This window comes from Sinohyriopsis cumingii, chromosome 5, assembly GCF_028554795.1.
Source record: "Sinohyriopsis cumingii isolate HCF-2022 chromosome 5, ASM2855479v2, whole genome shotgun sequence".
In the NCBI taxonomy this organism is placed as follows: Eukaryota; Metazoa; Mollusca; class Bivalvia; order Unionida; family Unionidae; genus Sinohyriopsis; species Sinohyriopsis cumingii.
This window is the reverse complement of record NC_142965.1, coordinates 98,687,734-98,706,824: the sequence shown is the minus strand read 5'-3', so window position 1 is coordinate 98,706,824 and position 19,091 is coordinate 98,687,734. Positions and strand designations below refer to the sequence as shown.

General features: G+C 34.5%; 1 protein-coding gene across 3 annotated transcripts in view; it reads right to left on the bottom strand.

Annotated features, from left to right (window-relative positions):
* The window catches only part of LOC149799849 (disks large homolog 1-like), a 286,339-nt gene extending 267,556 nt beyond the window's left edge, over nucleotides 1-18,783 (bottom strand). The window contains exons 1-2 of one of the 3 annotated variants that reach the window (XM_089959274.1): nucleotides 18,765-18,783; nucleotides 17,456-17,537 (exon numbers count right to left, since the gene is read on the bottom strand). In XM_089959274.1, coding sequence (XP_089815400.1) covers nucleotides 17,456-17,474 — 19 coding nt within the window. In that variant the 5' untranslated portion in view covers nucleotides 17,475-17,537; nucleotides 18,765-18,783. Of the gene's footprint in view, nucleotides 1-17,455; nucleotides 17,701-18,122; nucleotides 18,280-18,764 lie in introns of those variants that run through there. The other 2 variants (XM_089959275.1, XM_089959276.1) reach the window with 2 other exon arrangements.
* Between the last annotated feature and the right edge of the window lie 308 nt (nucleotides 18,784-19,091).

Sequence of the window (19,091 nt, the reverse complement as noted above, 5' to 3'; positions counted from 1 at the left end):
CGAGCTCTGTAGCATCAAGGTCATGTATGATACACTAAAGTGGGTGGTATTATAGAAAGGTAGACAGATGTAGCTCTACAATGATACCAAATAACCTGAAAGTGCTAATTGCACTACAAAATACAGAGGGAAAAACCTCATTTTTTGGACCCATTTTTTTTCCACCCAAAATGTACCCATGGTCGGAATCCGGTTTTGTGTGTGGATTTTAGTCTTTCTGGTCTCAGATATAGGGTAAATCAGTATGAACTGCAAACAGACAGATGAACCTTTGCAAAAAGCAGGATAAGACGGTCATTTGGAATAAAGAGTGGTCTTGATACAAAAATAATGGGTACGTTAAGCACAAAAAACTTTAAAAATCCAACTTTTACCCTTCTGCTCAAGTGCAAGCCAAATAGTCAATGAAAAACAATGTTTATAACACAACTAGGCAGTATGTTATTGGAAGATCACCTGGAAGTTGGTGTTTTAGGATATATTCAGAAATAGCTTTCAAAATGTGTTTTCTACTCAAATTTCAGACGAAAACAACAAAAACCTCCAGGGGTTAATGTGTTAAGATGTAGTTTTGAATGTATATTTCTTTGCCATTATATGAAATGCCACTTTTGAAGTTATCTCTCCAACTGTTTATTCAAGAAATGTAAAGAGTGGGGTTCAGAGACCCTACCAGAGAAAATGGAAAAAGTGGGGGGGGGGGGGGGGGGTCATTAAGAAGTCACTATTGAGAAATAATTTTAAATGCAGAGAAACCAGCAGCATCACACACCTTAGATCAATGACAGCCAAAACTAATGAATGATTTAAAAATAATTTCAATACTCTGGAGCCATCATATGGAATAATATCCCCCAAAAAAATCAAAGAATTTTCTAGCACATCAGCTATTCACAGTATCACAGGTAATGGCATCATGAATTTATCAATTTCCACTTTTCCTAATTATTATCAATAAATCACTTGTTTAAATTAAAGAATGTTTTTCTACAATTTCCTTGTCCACTAAAATAACCATTTCCACTATTCAAATTCTGGTTATTTAAGTTGACAAGAAAACTAGAGTAAACTATCCATAAGTCTGAGTAAAAAATGACTGATTCAATGTAATTAGTGCTAACAAAAAAGTGAATATTCATTATAGAAATTCATTAATTCATGATCCGAGCACATGTGAATACAATCAGCCTCTGCTGCATGACTTCCATAATGGGATTTGAATTCCTCATGCTGATGCAATCATTCCCCTCTATATTTTATTTTGGACAAATAATTTGAAAGTAAATGTAGCATTGTTTAGGATGAAGAATTCCTCTTTTTGTTCTGTACATGTTCTAACAAATTTTGCTTCTTCCCATGCTTCTTTTGTAATGGGCAATAAGAAATCTTAAACACCAGTGCCAATATGATCATCTGTTCTGTAGAAATAGTGATAGCAAGATTTTCATGATGGCATATGGGGTTGCCAAATTGATTTCCAAGCAACAGGATTTTCATTTCTTATCAATCTGACCTTCCAAACAAGTGTGTACACATTTTCATTAATCCTCTGAGAAGTTTCAGAGTAGCAATAACAAAAAAACTGGTGCAAACAGACGGATGACAAACAAGCCATCCTGGTCTATTCCCAGCAGAGCTGAAAACTGTCCCTCAATAGCATCCATTATGATGGAAAATATACTAATGAAAAGTTGCAATTCTTTTCCATCCCTGTAACTAACACTCCCAGTTCTAGTACTGATCCCCATATTATGGACTAATGCTGACAAAAACTAAGAAGTAATGTAGGTCTCTACTAATGCAAAAGAATGCAAGCCAATGATCAACATGCACAAACACACACACACACCAGCATAGTTTCATTCAATCTGAGATTTCCCAATTGTTGATATGGTGTTTTGTGACAAAAGCTCAAAATGAAAAACTAAATAAGAGCATAGGATAAATGAAATTTTTTAGATCTGAAAGAAAAATAGCTTCCCAACCAACCCCAAAAATTGTATGACCATATCAAAAAACATCTTAAAAAATTTGGATTTTCTGAATACTTAACAACTCTCATGCATGCCAACCTTAAGAAAGGTAATAGCATAATTTTAGACAATATAAATGATAAAAATCATGATCTGAGCATAAAAAGTGTAATCTATATATAACATGCCATAATTACAGTACACTGCATGAAAAATATATATTTATTTTGCTAATAACCTGGATCTGCAGCATGAAAAATTCTTTGTAAAATTGACGAGGACCAGAATATAAAAACAAAATATACAGACAAATTATTCATACAGTGTGACCCCGCTATAGCATGCTCAGTTATAACACGAATTTGGATATAACAGTCGTGGCGTGGCTCCAGATTTTTTGTATACAAATATTTTTCTCGCACACGAAAAACTTCTTTCCTAAAAGTACCAAAAAACCTTAAAAAGTTTATTATCATTTTGGGGAAGAAATCGTGCATGACTAACAAGACGATCATTGTGTGGCTCCTGAAATTATGTGTTTTTCTCATACATGAAAAAATAGTTTTTCTTCTTTAAAGTACAAAAAATAAAGTGTAAAAAGTTTATTCTAGAATTGATTAGGGCTTCGCCAATCTCGCAAAGTGTGATTTTATTTTCCTTATTGGTGGCAAAATATACCATCAGGCGATTTTTTTTATTGGCGACATTGTTGACTGTTTTAACTTACATATACAACCATTGGTTTGGAGTGGAGAAATTCAGAGGCCCCATGAAAGGAAGCCACAAACTTTATATAAAATGCACTGAAATTTATCTATTGTTACATAAACAGATTTCTTTGTTCATATTGACCAACCATATAACAGTGCATTGTTATATCATAATCCACTTATGTTGACATTCAGCAGGAGTACTGTATGTTGTGAGAGATGTGTTTTGTTGTTGACATTTCTGGTAGTGGAAATCAACCGGACAAGGCAATATGTCGTAATCTATCATTCGTCTGATTTTCGGCTGCTCGCTAGTAATTAATATATTTACAGGCTGATATTTTTGTGTGGATGGTATGGACAACTCCTCTTCTTTCCACTCAGAATTAAATCCTTCAGAACACCCCCATTTTCTGTACTAATCCTTGTCCTCAGACCAGAATACATGCGTTTATATCGTCCGTTGACCCTTAGTTAACTTTATGATGCATGAGTGGAAGGCAGCATCACTTTGCTACCACAAATGTAAAAAAAATCATCTTATTTGTTCATCTATTCAATAGGCAGGAGGAACTGTAACTACAATCAACCAAACGGTGGCCAATACCTTTTTTAAAAATGTACCCAGATAAAAAAGTTCCTGCAATTTCAAAGAAAACAATACCCTTGAAGCATTGACTGTTATGAAAATGTACAAAGCAAACTGAAAATAGATCAGTCTCATTCATGCAATACAATTATTTGATGTTACTGCCACAATAAGAAAATTGCATTTGTTTGGTTCTCCAAAGCTGTCATTTAGCTGTGACTTCAATAACGCATGTACCTTTCATCAAAGAAAGCCAACTACGATCTTCAATAAAAACAAAGAACTTTCCTTCAAAGAAGTCTGTACCAAATTTAAATAAAAGCAACAGAATCTGATGGATGATTTCATTTCCAAACGTGACTGGAACATGTTTACTATGCCGTGAAAGTTTCCTTTTCACATGGAAAAAGTTTGTGCTTACGAACGCTACCAATGACAGCTTTAAATGCGAACTAACTTTTACTGACTTGGGACATACTGAAAAGTAAATGTGCTTTATCATTCATTATGTGACTGTGCTGTTTACACACAGAATTCGGACCTATATGACCTGTGACAAAATTACTGAGTATTTTAAATCTGTGAATGTGCATTTTTTTGATGGAATTACTTGTATTGTGGATTAAATGTATGGGATGAGATTCGCAGGTGAGCACATGGTGTTGATACCCTTTTCATGCTATACATAAGACATGTATATATAAACAGTATACACGTATATGTACCAATCCGTGGTTCTCCAAATAAAGTAAAATATATGCCTTCTGTTTTCACCACAGGTGTATTTCCCATTTAGTATGCATCGATTTAAGATGGTAACTATGCCAATCAAGCCCATATTTTACTGCCCGCATTTACTGCACCCCTTGCAAATTTTGTGGGGCACATGCATCATTTTCTTCAGCTAAATGACCTGGTTGCTTATAACATGGTTTGGTCTATAACAGTAGGGTTCTATGACTCCCAACTACCTTGTTATCGCGGGGTCAAACATATTATGTACAAAAAATGTTTTTGTCTGGTAGTCCAACAGTCATTTTCTCATTGCAGACCTAGCACCACCACCCCCGATCCCTGGTAAAAATATTCATGAAATTGATTTGTGCACCTATTGGGAAAGTTTCTGCCAAGTATAAACACTAATAATTTCAAATATACATAATGTTTTTTTAAAAAAAACTATCTACCCAAATTTAAAACAAGTGGAACAGGAGACATGCATAATTTTTATTTTGGCCTTAGGCAATCACTTTAATTAATATGCATGTTTAATGTTTCCTAAATGATCATTAAGTCCACAAATTCTGCAATAAGCCTGACGATGTGCTCAATTTGAGTGCGGTATCACTCTCATATTCTATTTTTTCAAATATGTAAAGCATTGATGATATGTCCTTTTTCTGATCTGACACACTTTGAACTTTATTTAAGATCCATGTGCTCTATCAATTTTGTGTCAGATAACATCCACAAGTCACAACGTAAAAAAACTTGTTTTACATAACACCTTGGGCAATTTTCTTTAAATGTATTAACTGCTGTGCTATTGAAATATATTATCAATATAACAAATCTGAAAGGCAAAGTTTCAAATTAAACAAACGGTCTGTTTTCTTGCAAATGTGTCATACAGTTGCTTTAAATAGAAAATAAGTACAAGTGGATCTACGATGGACAAATTTACTTGTAAAGTGTCGAATTTTGAATTGTATTGAACCTTAAAGTTGAATGCATTGAGCATTAAAGTTTTATCACCTTTAAGCCAGAAAAGTCTCTGCGAAGGGTCACTTCAACCTTTCTTCTTTTCTCCCCCATGTCAGTGTTAAAACTTGAAAGGCTAGAAATTATGACTCAGTGAGATTGACCAGGGCAATGCTACACTGTCCTGAGAAAGTAAACATTTGATCTACCAACCATAACCGACTAATAGGAACCCCCCATGTCAAATTATCATTTTTCAAAGGGAAATTGATATGCCCTGTACTTCACAGATTCTATGCTGTCTGAAATCTGACGGAAATAATTATTATCTTGGGAAAACTTTAGGAACCGCTGCTTACAATTGGCCAGAGTAAATTAATGTGTACACTTTGAAAATAATGTGAATTTGAAGTGATGACCTTAGTCGAAATTCTTTAGTCTTAATTTTCCTGAGAGAGGAAGTGGCTCCGAGGACACCTAAAAAAAAGCTTTCCTCTTTAAACAAGAAAAGGGGACCAGGTGGCAGTCTTGTAAAAAAAAAAGACAAGGTTTAGTGCCAGGATGCACAATTTCTAAAAGAGAACAGCATTAAGGTATGCAGTTTTTCCCATGTAATTTTCTATTTTTTTTTTTTTTTGTTTAATGCAAATGTGTTTGATATGACTAGGATTCATATTATGTATCGTTTATTCAATTTCATTGAAATCTATTAATGCTAGAGTTGTTATACAATATTTATCTCTTTAATTTTACAGTAACTAGTTCATTGATTATACTGATGATTGCATGCTGTCCAAGTTTTCATATGTGTAGGATTTCATAGGGTTATATGAAATAATTTCCTCTGTTTGTAAGGACGATACTGATTATAGTGAGTAAGCAATAATTGCATATATCTGATTTTGTAATGTTAAATAATCTTGTAAGTTAGGGATTACTGTGAGCGAGAATTTTTTTTGAATTTTATGCAACAGTAATCAAGCATGTGGTAACGTAAGTAAAGAGATACAGTAACATTCAACATACCGCAAATGTGGTAATTATGGCATGTTGCTGCGAAGCGAGGATGATGTTGTATCGGATTAGCTCAGAATTTATGCAGTATGGATAGCTAGTATGCTTCTGAGTAATGTAAGTGAGGGAATTTTATGTACATGTAGAAAATGGTACATACAGAGATTCTGGGGTAATTTTGTCCTTTAAGGAACAGCTTTCTGGGGAAAGACGGGACAGTCCAGAGACAGAAGTCTGAAAAAGGAGTGACGAGTTCAGAATAAAAGACTAGAAAGTCCAGGAAGGGGTGAAGCATAGAGAATAGGAAGACTCGAGGACACAGGAAGTCGTTGATTTATGATCATGGAAGGTGATGCAATCAGTCGTGGACATTGCTCTCTTTTCACCACTCATTATTATGATGAAATAAATCAAAATTAGACACTGCTATTCAATTCTGTTGGCATAATTTAGATTGAATTGAAACTACCACTATTAATTTGTTCTGATTAAATGTGTTATTTTTCTTGTCTAAGGGGCTCATATTGTATTATTTCTTCCCAACATTCTTGCTCAGTTCTCTGTTGAAATTCTATTGCCCACTCCCACCGGGCTATAATATCAAGGGAGGTCATCCTCTAGATAACACCAGCCAAATCCAATTAACCACCTCTCTTACTAAGAGGGCGTCATTACATTACTCTTACACCATTCTTATGCAGTATTCCATTTTAGAATATTATGAAATTTATACGATGAGTGGGATTAACGAAAATGATAATAAAAATGACAAATGCAAGTCTGTATTGCTTTATTGTCATTTTACTTTAATGAACCTTAAAAGCATAATCCATATCCAGGCAAGTGTAAGACTTAATTATGCAGAAAAGAAGCATAATGATTACACCAAAAGCATAATGGTTGGCATGTATGTACTGTATAAAATCAACCCACCAACATGCACATAAAAAAAATACTGACCACACAAACTTATTTTATAAAATCAAACAATGGCGTTAAACCCTATAACAACAACCCTATTAATGACCTACCACTTTTACTAAGGGACTCAATATCATCAACAGATCTCTATGCTGATGACACAATATTGCCAGACAACCAAAACAGAAAGCATGAACTCGAAATTTCTGTACACAATGCCCTAAACAAACCGGACAACTGGTGCACATACAATGTCATGGTGGTAAATACTGGTAAAACAAATATCACTTATCTCAACAATGGCAAAAAAGGACAAATCTTGGTAGTGATGAACTATGTCTGACATGGAAGGATAAAAATTTGCAAATGGTCTGTCATGATAGACTACTTGGTGTTCTGGTAGATCAGGGGTGTCCAAACTTTTTGCAAAGAGGGCCAGATTTGATAAAGTGAAGATGCCTGGAGGCCAATAGTTCCTTCTGATATTTTTTAACCACAAAAGTTACATGCAAATATACACTGTTAGAGAACAATAAATAAATAAAAAACAAATAAGCAATAAATAAATAAAACAATTTTCATCGTCACAATTATCTTTATTTTTCAAATGGCAATGTAACTAAATGAACAACAGACATGAACAACTCTGAAAACACAATTATGCCTTTCAATCCTATCTGGAGAGTCAGATAACATTGAACTGTATGTAATACCTTAAATTTCCATGAGTTAGATAAATATCTTTGCTGCATGGTAATTTTAAACAGGAGTTATAACTAATAATAAGCAATAAATAAATAAAACAATTTTCATCGTCACAATTATCTTTATTTTTCAAATGGCAATGTAACTAAATGAACAACAGACATGAACAACTCTGAAAACACAATTATGCCTTTCAATCCTATCTGGAGAGTCAGATAACATTGAACTGTATGTAATACCTTAAATTTCCATGAGTTAGATAAATATCTTTGCTGCATGGTAATTTTAAACAGGAGTTATAACTAATGCAAAGTTTTCTGTTATCATTAAAGTTTAAAACAAGTGAATTTTGCTTTTGTCTTTTAAAAGATCTTTCAGAAAATAATAGTTTGTGGCACATATACAGGTACATAACATCAACAGTTATAACCAAATCTTATTTAAGAGTTTAATAAAATAAGTGCCATAAGTCCAAGTGCATAAGTGTGCATCAGTCGCCATGGCAGAAATGAGCGAAGAAGGGTTTGTGTGCTAGCAGGCCATAAATAATACAATGAGCGAAGAAGGGTTTGTGTGCTAGCGGGCCATAAATAATACAATATATGAACGAAGCTGCAGGCCAAAAGAAAACTTACCGTGAGCCATGATTGGCTCGCGGGCCGGACTTTGGACATTCCTGTGGTAGATAACAACCTATCATGGATTTAACATATCTGTAAAACAGTCAATTCAAGTTTATAGTATCTCAGTAGGATACGACATTTTCTCACTGAAAGGCACAAAAAAACTATTTTATAACAGTTACATACAACCCTATTTAGACTACTGTAATAAAGTATTATCCCAATTCAAATGACAAAAACATTGCAAAGCTGGCACATCTTCAAAAAATAGTATCTGGCCTAATATCAATCCAGAAAGAAAGCAAGGAAAATTTAGCTGGTAAGTTAGAAATATTACCTATTAAAGACTGAATCTATTTAATATAAGCCAAATTAATGTACAGGATATCCAATAATAGTGCTCCTGAATATTTACAATCACAATTCCAGTATAGGTTACCTGTAAATACTCCCCAACTGTGACCTATGTCTAACAGTATAAAATTCCCAAACCAAATAAGGAATTATTCAAAAAAAGTTTCCAATATCCTGGAACTTTGCTCTGGAATAGTATTCCAAATGAGATTAGAAATGCCCATTTCCTTCTTCCAGACCCAATATATCCATTGGCTTCAGAAATGTAGCTAAAATAAATAAATACTTTTGTACGAGGGCCTCAAGGTAGATTAGTTCTTAGCTAATTGTGTTACCCTCTTTAAATAAGGTCATTATTAATGATCAGACTCTATTTACTTTGCGTGTGATTAGATTTTTTTAATGCAGCTTTAACAATTTTTCAGTCATTTACTTTGTGAGTGATTAGATAAAATTTACACATCGATAAATACCCAACCATGATCATTTAATTCTAGTTTATTTATTCAAAATCAGATCAAAAATACCTATAATAGAAACACTTTCTGCCAAGCTGATTCAAGGTCACACCCTTAATATGTCTGAATCTTATTCGTTCTAAGACTCCTGCAAGATCCTGCGGGTTCCCTTTGAATATTTTGAACCAACATTTATCCTGTCAATCACCATAATTTATCTTTTATTATCTAATTACCCATTATAAACTCCATTTATATAACCTGTTGATATGGAACATTCATAAATTATCTTCACCATCTCATCAATGTGTTTTTGTACCTTATCTCCCATTGGTAGTAAAGATTTTTCATACATAACCATCATCATATAACCTTATTTGTGGCACTATATAGCCTTACAGTGCTGATGCACCATAAAATCCACAACGAACCAAAAATGTATTTTCAAAAGTTCGTCATTTGATTCTATAACACCTGCCTGGCTTCTAAAACAACAGAAAGTATTTTTTACTCTCCATGTAGGAAAAACATCAGAGACAAATCCTTCTATATTTCACAACTCTTTTATGGAAGTTCTCTCCAAATCTAATAACCATACAAAAATTACACTGACAGTAAAAAATTGTCAAAAAGGCTGCTGCAGCTTTTATTTGTAGAAATTTCACCACAAAACTTCACTCGTCAGATAGTGCATCAATATTTTCACACAGCTACCAACTCCAGAGTACAAAAATACTGACTACTTAATGACAAAAATACTGATTTTCAGAACAAGTACTGATTTTTAAAACTGTAATGCATATTTAACTATTTGCAACATCTACAACCAAAAGTAAAGCAACTTACCTAATTATTTAGTGTCAAAGATGCGTGTGTTGCACTCTTGCACCTTCTGAATGCGCACCCTGTTCAATTTGGGTGCCCAATCAGAAGGTACAAGAATGCAACACACTCAAACACGGGCTGTTTATCGGAGCTTTTTCCACACATTGTTTTTTCAATCAGTATCGTTTCCAATGTGACATCTTTCACTGATGATCTGATTTCTGTGCAATGTTTTACTGAACTGTTTTCCTTCTAGAAAAAGTCTGCAAAATAAATTGCCAGCAACACTAGTACCTGAGGAAGGTTCATTTGTAAAAGAAACTGAGTAAATCAAACTGTGATCAAAATACATCAAGGTTCTCTACAGCATTTATAATCGTTGCAAATTCAAGCTGAGTTGTTGATGATGAAAAGAACAAGCTGATGAGCTTTTTCATCCAGTTTTGTCACTGGCACCTTCCTGCTCATGAGTGAAATCACAATTACTCAATTTGCAAGAAGAAAGGTTTTCTCCTTTACTAAACAGTTTCACAATTTAAACAGGACAGCACTGTTGTCGTACCAGTTGTTTTCCTATCCCTGCTGGAGAAAATTCTGAAATTTCTGCTTACCTTTTCAACATATTAGAAGTTGAATACTACGAAAATGATAGTGATAGCAGAAACTGTTTGCACAATCCAATAAGGTGATTAAAGACATGGAATGTTAGCCTCAATTTCGAATTAACCAATCATATTTATGAACTTGAAATCCCAGTATCCATGCCAAACATTTACTCTCAGAAATGGAACCAGGTGCCATTACAAATAAAAAATTGCAAGGAAACTTTTTATTACATTTTTTTAAATTAAAAAACAGATTTTTAACACAAAAAAACATACAGCCATATTCAGGAACAAAATAAAGTAAAAAATGGGATGCTTGGCAGCTATGTTTTCAGCACAAATTAGGTCATTAGACTTCACCCTGAAATATACTGAAACCAATCATATTTTCAACTCTTATCATTTTCTCTGATTTACTATTAGTACTTCAGTTATAACATAATCGGAAGGTAAAAAACCCACTACTGACCAATATTTTCATCAAACATACCAAGCAGCGTACCTTTCACAATATAGTATACCATTGGTTACCTAGCCAAACCAGCATTAAATGTAATCAAAGAGCAGACCACTAAATTAGCTCCATCTCAACAACAAAACCCATTTTAAAATACAATATACATGTACTGATTTTAAACTTGGGTCAAAAAATCCTTATTTAGTAAGTGGCAGGCATAAAAAATGACGTTGTCAAAAACAAGCTCCATGTGATTAAACCAACCTTAGGCACATGACCGCCTTGCTGCAAAATCATCCATAAGGACATGGTAGTCATTCCAAGAACTAAAACTGGTCATACGTATCTAACCCACTCCCACATATTCAAGGGTCAGCACCAACCTGAGTTCATCAACTGCAATTAAACCGTAACTGTAAAGCATTTTCTAATAGATTGTTTGTATCTCCAGCATACATGTGATCATTACCACAAGATGTCTTGTATTTTAAATTTCTTGAAAAAAGTTAACAATTACTGTAATATACAGCTTGTGTGCAACGCATTTCATTACAGTAATTTTAACCAATATGTGTATAGCTAATCACTTTAAAATATCTAATATTGTCTAAATATCCTTTGTTTACGCCATTTACACTGATTGGGTACCTTTGTGTATTGTCCTCGACATCTCATCAGTATGTCTTTTGCACTCCCATCACTTTTTGGTAATAAACCTCCTCTGATACAGAAAATTTATCATAAAATCTTAGACTTTTCCCAAACTTTCAAAGACCACAAACATAGATTTTCCATACCTATTTTCTCTATCATTTTGTATACAAGTTATGTTATATGAGAAAACAACAAATGCTTGCTTTGATGAAGAGTGCATGTGTTATTGAAGTTGCCACCAAGGCCAACTTTGGATGGCCAAACAAATGCTCGTATGTTATTGCGGTGGCAATGAAACTGACAGGTTATCAAAAGAAAGAAGCCACAAAAACTCAACTAAATCCGAATCTAGCAACCTTGGACAATTTTATTTGTGATTATGGAAAGAAATTAAAATGTTTGCGTTTATTTCAAATTTCAAAGACTTTTAAAGACCTCAGGGTAATCTGTTCGATTTTCCCAAACTTCCAAGGCTTTAAAAATGTAACCTCATTTTACCCAAACTGTCAAACACCATATGAACCCTGATATATACCAAGATTAATCAAAGTCAAATCAGAAACTTGGCCATAGTACATGTATTAACAAGCACAGCCCGTCTCATGCAAGGACGCATCATTACCAAGCAAGCATCTTGCTTATATTTTAACTTGTGAGAGATGTTGAATCAAATCAGATGAAAACCATGGCCTTCAGAGTGGAAAAAAGGAAATACTAGAGACAGCAAACACTTCAACATACCATAATTTATTAACCCCATGAGCAACGTTTACATTTTGTTTGTACCCTACATCCAATCTCTGTAACATTACATTACTCCAAAACAAGTATTATAGAAATGCATAAAGATGTAGTTCTATACGGATAAAAAATAATAAAGATCTTCTACTCACATTTAAAAAATAGTCCAAACAAACAACAACCTGACTGAGACCTGACTTTTCAAGGCCAAAAATTGAAGGTTTTGGATTCATAGTTTGTGTAAAGAATTTAAATGTTTGGACTTGGATCAAAAATAAACCAGTCCAAACTATACATGGACAGATTAAACTTTCCAAACCATAGGATAAGTTCAAGATCAGGAGTAAAAAGGAGCCACAAGAAGTCCAACTTTCACCATTCTGCACTTGAAATAGGCAATCAAAAATGCCTATTATATACCATAGCATCTGGCTTATTGAACTTCTCTGGCACAAATATGCTTGGATGCACTAAGGAGCTAAAACAAAAGAGAACAGTATGAACTGCACAAAAAGCAGACGAACATAATTATGACTTAGTTCTATCTAAACCTTACACATATGCATCCACAAAATAAAAACATCTTTCGTACACCTAAGCATTCAACTACTTCAAAATCTCTTGGACACAGATGTGTCTCGATACATTTAGAAGTAAGCCCCAAAAATGTGTTTCCTATCCGCATCACAGGAAAAACCAAAAAGAATCTCCAGGGATCAACAAGTTAAAACCACTAAACCTTTTATGGCAGGTAACCTAAGAATACCAAGGATTTGTGCATCAACTTGGAGATGGACAGTGTAGTGGCAGTTTAGAGGATTCAGTATTACAGAACTGACCTACACCTTTTTTAGTAGCAGGAAAGCAGAAAAAAAAAGTCTTCTGTAGGCCTTACTGGTTATATGTAAATGTTGATGTTTACAAAGCAGTCACATCTGGATGAAATCTGACACTAGGAATTTGACACTGCTGGTCACAACTGACAGATCTGTGTTTATAGGCTAGTCACATGACCAACATACCTGGATATCTACAATATAATTACTATATCCTAGGCCTGTATACATTTACTATACCTTTACATGTATTACTGGTACCCTCCATTCAAGCTGGCTATGCTAAATACAGTACATGTACTAGTACACTATAGCTGACCTTGAATATACAAGCATATTGCTTTTCTTTCTTTTTTCTTTAACTTGTTTGTCCCTTTGTCATGACATAGAGATGGGAATACAGCAAATAACAGATGATAGGAAATATTCCCTAAACTCCTGAAATGACCCACACAAAAGATCAAGAAGTCAGAGATTAATATAAATGCAAAACCACATGTTAGGGCACTATTTAGTCAGTACACCAATTACATGTAACTAAATAATTCATACTACTATGGGTGTCCATGGGGTAGAGGGTGGGTACTGAAGATAATGTTTAGTTTACTAATTCAGGTTCAGTATTTTGACTACTAAACCATAATCATGAATTTTAATATATATAATTGGGGATATATCAATATTTTTTTCCTGCTTATAGTTGCGATATTATTATCCAGGTTGTGTTCACCCCCATTCCATTAAATAGATTCTTCCTGGTATGTAAAGACTGATATAATACAAAAGTATTTTGTTACATCCAGAACTGTACAATGAAACATCCCTTAGAATGAAGGAGTGTTCTGTCATAAGACATTTGTAAAAACTGTTGATCCGCATCCTAAGCAATGAGTGTGAATATTGTAACTGACCACAATCATCACATGTTGTTTGTCTGTCTGTGTGTATATCCTTGACAAATTTTAAACTACCTTCTTTCAAACTTTGTAAAGGATTTGACTTAAAAGTTTGAGCTAAACAAGTGGTTGGCACAGACCTTTCTCCTCAGCCTTATTTTCAGTGATTTACATAGAGGTTTTAATGACTGAAATCGAACAATTTATATTTACCAATTGTTACTTATCTATTTCAGCCAACAAAAAATGCAAGCATGTTAAAAACTCAACCTCACATGTAAGCGAAGATCTGTCATGTTGTAATCTACTACCATCTACTTCCATTAAAACCTGTGCAAATATACCTCATGAGTTTGTCACCAAATTAAAAAAAAAAATATGAAAGAAAACATATGGCATGATGAAAGTCTTGTAATTTTCCAAACAGTTGAAGCAACAAGCACATTCCACTACCAGGTGCATGTGGAACAGCAGTCCTAAATATCATACAAGTGTACCAATGAATCAGTCCTGGCTGGTGTGGCAAGTACAACATATATAAGACTAAACATAACATAAATTCCATACTCAGAAGTTCATAAAAAAATATATGTGTATAAAACCGTGCAATAAAAAGCTGTTTTGTGCTAGCTTATGTCTTTTTTTCCAGTGAAAATAATTCCTAGATATGTGACTTAAACACAATGCTGATTTTACTATTAAACACATTGGTGGTGATAAACAAAACTTTCAAATGAAGCTTTGACTTTAACTGTTCCATCATTTCCTAAACAGGGTCTATTCTAAAACATTTTTCTAAAGTGTTTTTTCTTTTATTTTTATCAAAAAAGGGGAAACTTTGCAACAAGAGGTTGATATAAATAAGTAAACAAGGTGGTATTTACAAAAAGTATACAAGATATTTGTGCCTTCAGTTGATTTTTGGGGTGATGTATTTAAAATTTAGCATAAATTTTGCAATCATTCACACCAGAACAGACAATGAATAAAAGATGATAAAAGCTTCAAATGAGTGTATACAAATTAAATTTCTCATCTACTGGTATCATTCATACTTACTTATAAATCATGTCAAACTCCAAACAACATAGACCCTGATAAGCCATTGCACTATGCACTGGCATACCAGGGTCTACATGCATTTTTCTTGTTGAACTCATAACAAAATGATCTAGGTCTGCCAGAGCATTATGCTAGCTAAACGACAATTTTAAATAAATTCCAACATAAACCTGGCCAACATTACATGCTAATTAATTCAAATTTTCCTCTCACCTTCCCACCTGTGTTAGATGTTGAATTGCGACCTCAAAGCATATTCCTAATTAAAAATTTAACTCTGCTGAAAACTGTTGGTAATGACATAAGGTAGCTGCTTACTAATGGGCGTAGCATAGTTAAGCAACCTTTCATCAAGTCCTACCTCAGTAAAATATAAAAGAAAATTATCTGAAACCGAACAATTAAGATATTTCGTAAGTCAAGAATGAAGCCATAAATAAGTCTTTATAAACTGGACCATGCAATTGGACATTTCTCACACTGTGAAAGTAAGGGACAAAATCATGCAGCCTACATTTCCTTAATGGCACTGACCAAAGGATGACATGATAATTTGATTGTATTTCAATATTTGGCCATACAATTTGGAGATCATGTGACAAAACAATGCTGCACAACCAAGCATTGGGCAGATTACGATCGTAATCATAATCAACTGTAAATGATTACAGTATGAGCTGTAAATATAATCGTAATCATTGATTCCAGAACTTCTATAATCATAATTGTCCTTCATTGGCAGTGTAATCGCATCATGTAATCATGATTATATATGATTACAACAACAAAAAAACGCTAATTATATTCTTAACTATTAGTAAGAATAATAAAAGTTTCCATAAACAAAAGACCATGAATGTTGACCATTAAAAACAGAAATGTGTAATTTTAGGTGGCCAATATACAAGCTGACTTTCTTAAAAAAAAAAGAGACTATCTTACAAGTTTAGGTGACCATTTGTTATTCAAAAATTCATGTTCAATTTACTCTTTCACCAGGTAGAGGTTAGCAGTCATAATCGTAATTATGGTTTCCAAATAAAGTGTAATCGTAATCACCAGTGCCAAAAAACCTTAAATTATAATTGTAAACAAGCACCTGTAATCAATGCACAATAAAGTTGTTGTTGTTGTTGTTGTTGTGGGGTTTAACGCCATTTTTCAGCACACGATAGGCTATGCATGGTGGCCAGTATTAATGGTGAAGGAAGAACCCGGGAAAACCTCGGGAAGAACCACCGACCCACGAGAAGCTACTGGCTAGCTTTCTCACATACCCACATTAGCCAAATCCTAGACTCGAACCCATGCAGACAGAGGTGAGACGGCATTGATCCATAACGGAGAGCGCTTTAGACCACTCGGCCACTGGGGGCCCCGCACAATAAAGAGAATATGTTCATAAATACTGGACAATCAGCTTGTATGCTGGTTAAATAAAGTTACAAATGTTAAATTATGTATTACAGAATAAATTATACTCATTTTATTTCAGGTAGGTAGGAATCAATACAAGCTCACTCAAATATCTCAACATAAATGTCAAAAGTATTTAACCATGAGAGGGAAAGTCAGAGGTGGGACTAAATGCAACTTGATGGTGTGACTTATCCAAATACTCCCTAAATCTGGTTCTATGCTTTATATCTGCAAAGAATATATGTAAATGGTAATAAATTATTTTTATTTTCATTAACTATAGAAAATAAGGTTGGACAGCATGCATTGGCTGCAAAGTTTTATGAAACCTAATGAGAAAACTGCTTGGAGTTTTTACAAGATTACTTGTCACCCCAAAAAATAAAAATGGAAAGAATTTGTGTCGTATTACTGGTAAATTAAATTGGGTGATAAATATAGATCGTTATTCCAAAGCGAGAACTATTCCGTATATTCTGATGAACGAAACAACCCTTTGCGTACAGCCATATAATGATATAAAGATGTCTATTCAGTTTGGGTCACATTTGGGTATATTTGATGTGCATTGGGGAAAATCGTCCCTCCGCATGCATATTGCAACAAAAAAAAAATCATCATTTAAAGAAAGGAAAAGGCTTATCTTTTCATTAATGATCCAACAATGCTGTGAGAGCGAGGGTCTATATACATGTGCAAGGACCCTTAACCACACAAATCAGGACAGGAAGTATACATGTACTCCTACGACAGGTTTGTTTACAAACTGAACTGAAACTAGATTGTGTGTTTTTGTTAGTATACCACTCTAATTTTTGTAATTTTCACAAGCCAACAAGTATGAATTATAGTATTTTCAACATAAGGATCCCTCAAAGTAAATATTTTTGCGAATAAAGTAGCAACTGATACCTTGTTTTCGAACCGGCATCTCGATTATTCTGTAACTCGATCGTTCACACCCACGTATTAATCCGAGACAATGCTGCAAAACCTATGCCAAAAGAAAATATGAAGATAATAGGAATGCTTCAGATGTTGCTGAAAATTCGATACACAGGCAATACCATCCACAAACTACAATAATTTCCATATAGTCACTGATACTGCAATGTTGACCTCAAAATCGTGCCTATTTTTGCAACAATATGGCGGCGTGTTTGAATTACCTAAGTCACGTGACTTAAGGGACCGTTATATGATCTAAATTATTATTGACGAAACGATATGAATATCACTACATGTAATTAATTACATTAATTCGTAACTGCACCATATATATCATGCTACAACTGGATCAAAAACTACCTAACATCTTTGTCTTCAACGTAATCTATAAAACTCTCGACAATAATCTATGCTTGTAAACTACAAACTGAGCACTCCACATACGCAGAAATTTGAAAGGTGCCCAAAGTACACTAATACGGCATTGATCCGGATTGTCGGTAGGACCACCGGAAAAGCGCACAGAAATAATTAATTTTATCAACAATCAGAATATCGACGTCTTTCTCATGACAGAAACATGGCTAAAAGCATCAGGCGATGAGCCCAACTGCGCGGATCTAACACCCACCGGTTAGTCCATCAAGTCGTTCCCCCGCCACTCTCGCAGAGGTGGAATTGATGTCATCACAAAGAACTTCATGATCAAACGTCTTAACCACACCACAACTTTCAGTTTCTACCACACATCGTTTGAACTAGTCCAAACCACACTCACACTGGAACAAAGGTCAGACCATTTCTTCTGCATATACCGCCCTCCTCCTAGTAGAAAAAAAAAACAAAAAAAAAACTGACCGAATCTCTCTTTTTAGAGCAGTTTCCGAATCTCCTGCAGAATGCAAATTCGATAGGTGGCAGCCTGATTCTTCTTGGAGATTTCAACTTTCACTTTGACTGTCCCGGAAATCCAAACACATAAAAGCTCCTAGATTTCATTAATGTTTTCATTCTCAAACAGTCAGTTAACCAACCCACCCATGCCATAAACATGGTCACATTTTAGACTAGATTCTTTTTAGACCTGATGATAATATTCTACGTTCCTCCCTGGTATCCCACCAACTTGCAACAGAACACCTGTGCATTATATGCCATCTTGACGTATCAGTCCCTAACCCTCCACCTTTATTTGCTGCTAAGAGAAACCTTCGCATGATAAATAGAACCTAACTAATGCATGACATCCAAGCAAACCTAACAACCTGCTTACCTGCTACAGCAGCGCAACTCTATAACTGCCTTCGTTCATTGCTCGACAAACATACCCCAGCCACCAAGTGCAGAGTATCAATTCAAAAGTGTTCTCCATGGTATAGCAGTATTGGGGACCAGCTTCGCGATGCTAAAAGAGACCGCCGTAAAGCTGAGAGGCTTTGGCTTTTCACCAGACTCACTATTTATAAGCAAATCTATGAAGCCGCTAAGAAGAACGTCACAAACATAGTCCATGCAGTGAAATCAGCCCACTACAGTACTAAGATCATGGAAAGTTCCAGCTGCAAAGAGCTCTTCGAGATTACTAACAAGCTAATGTCAA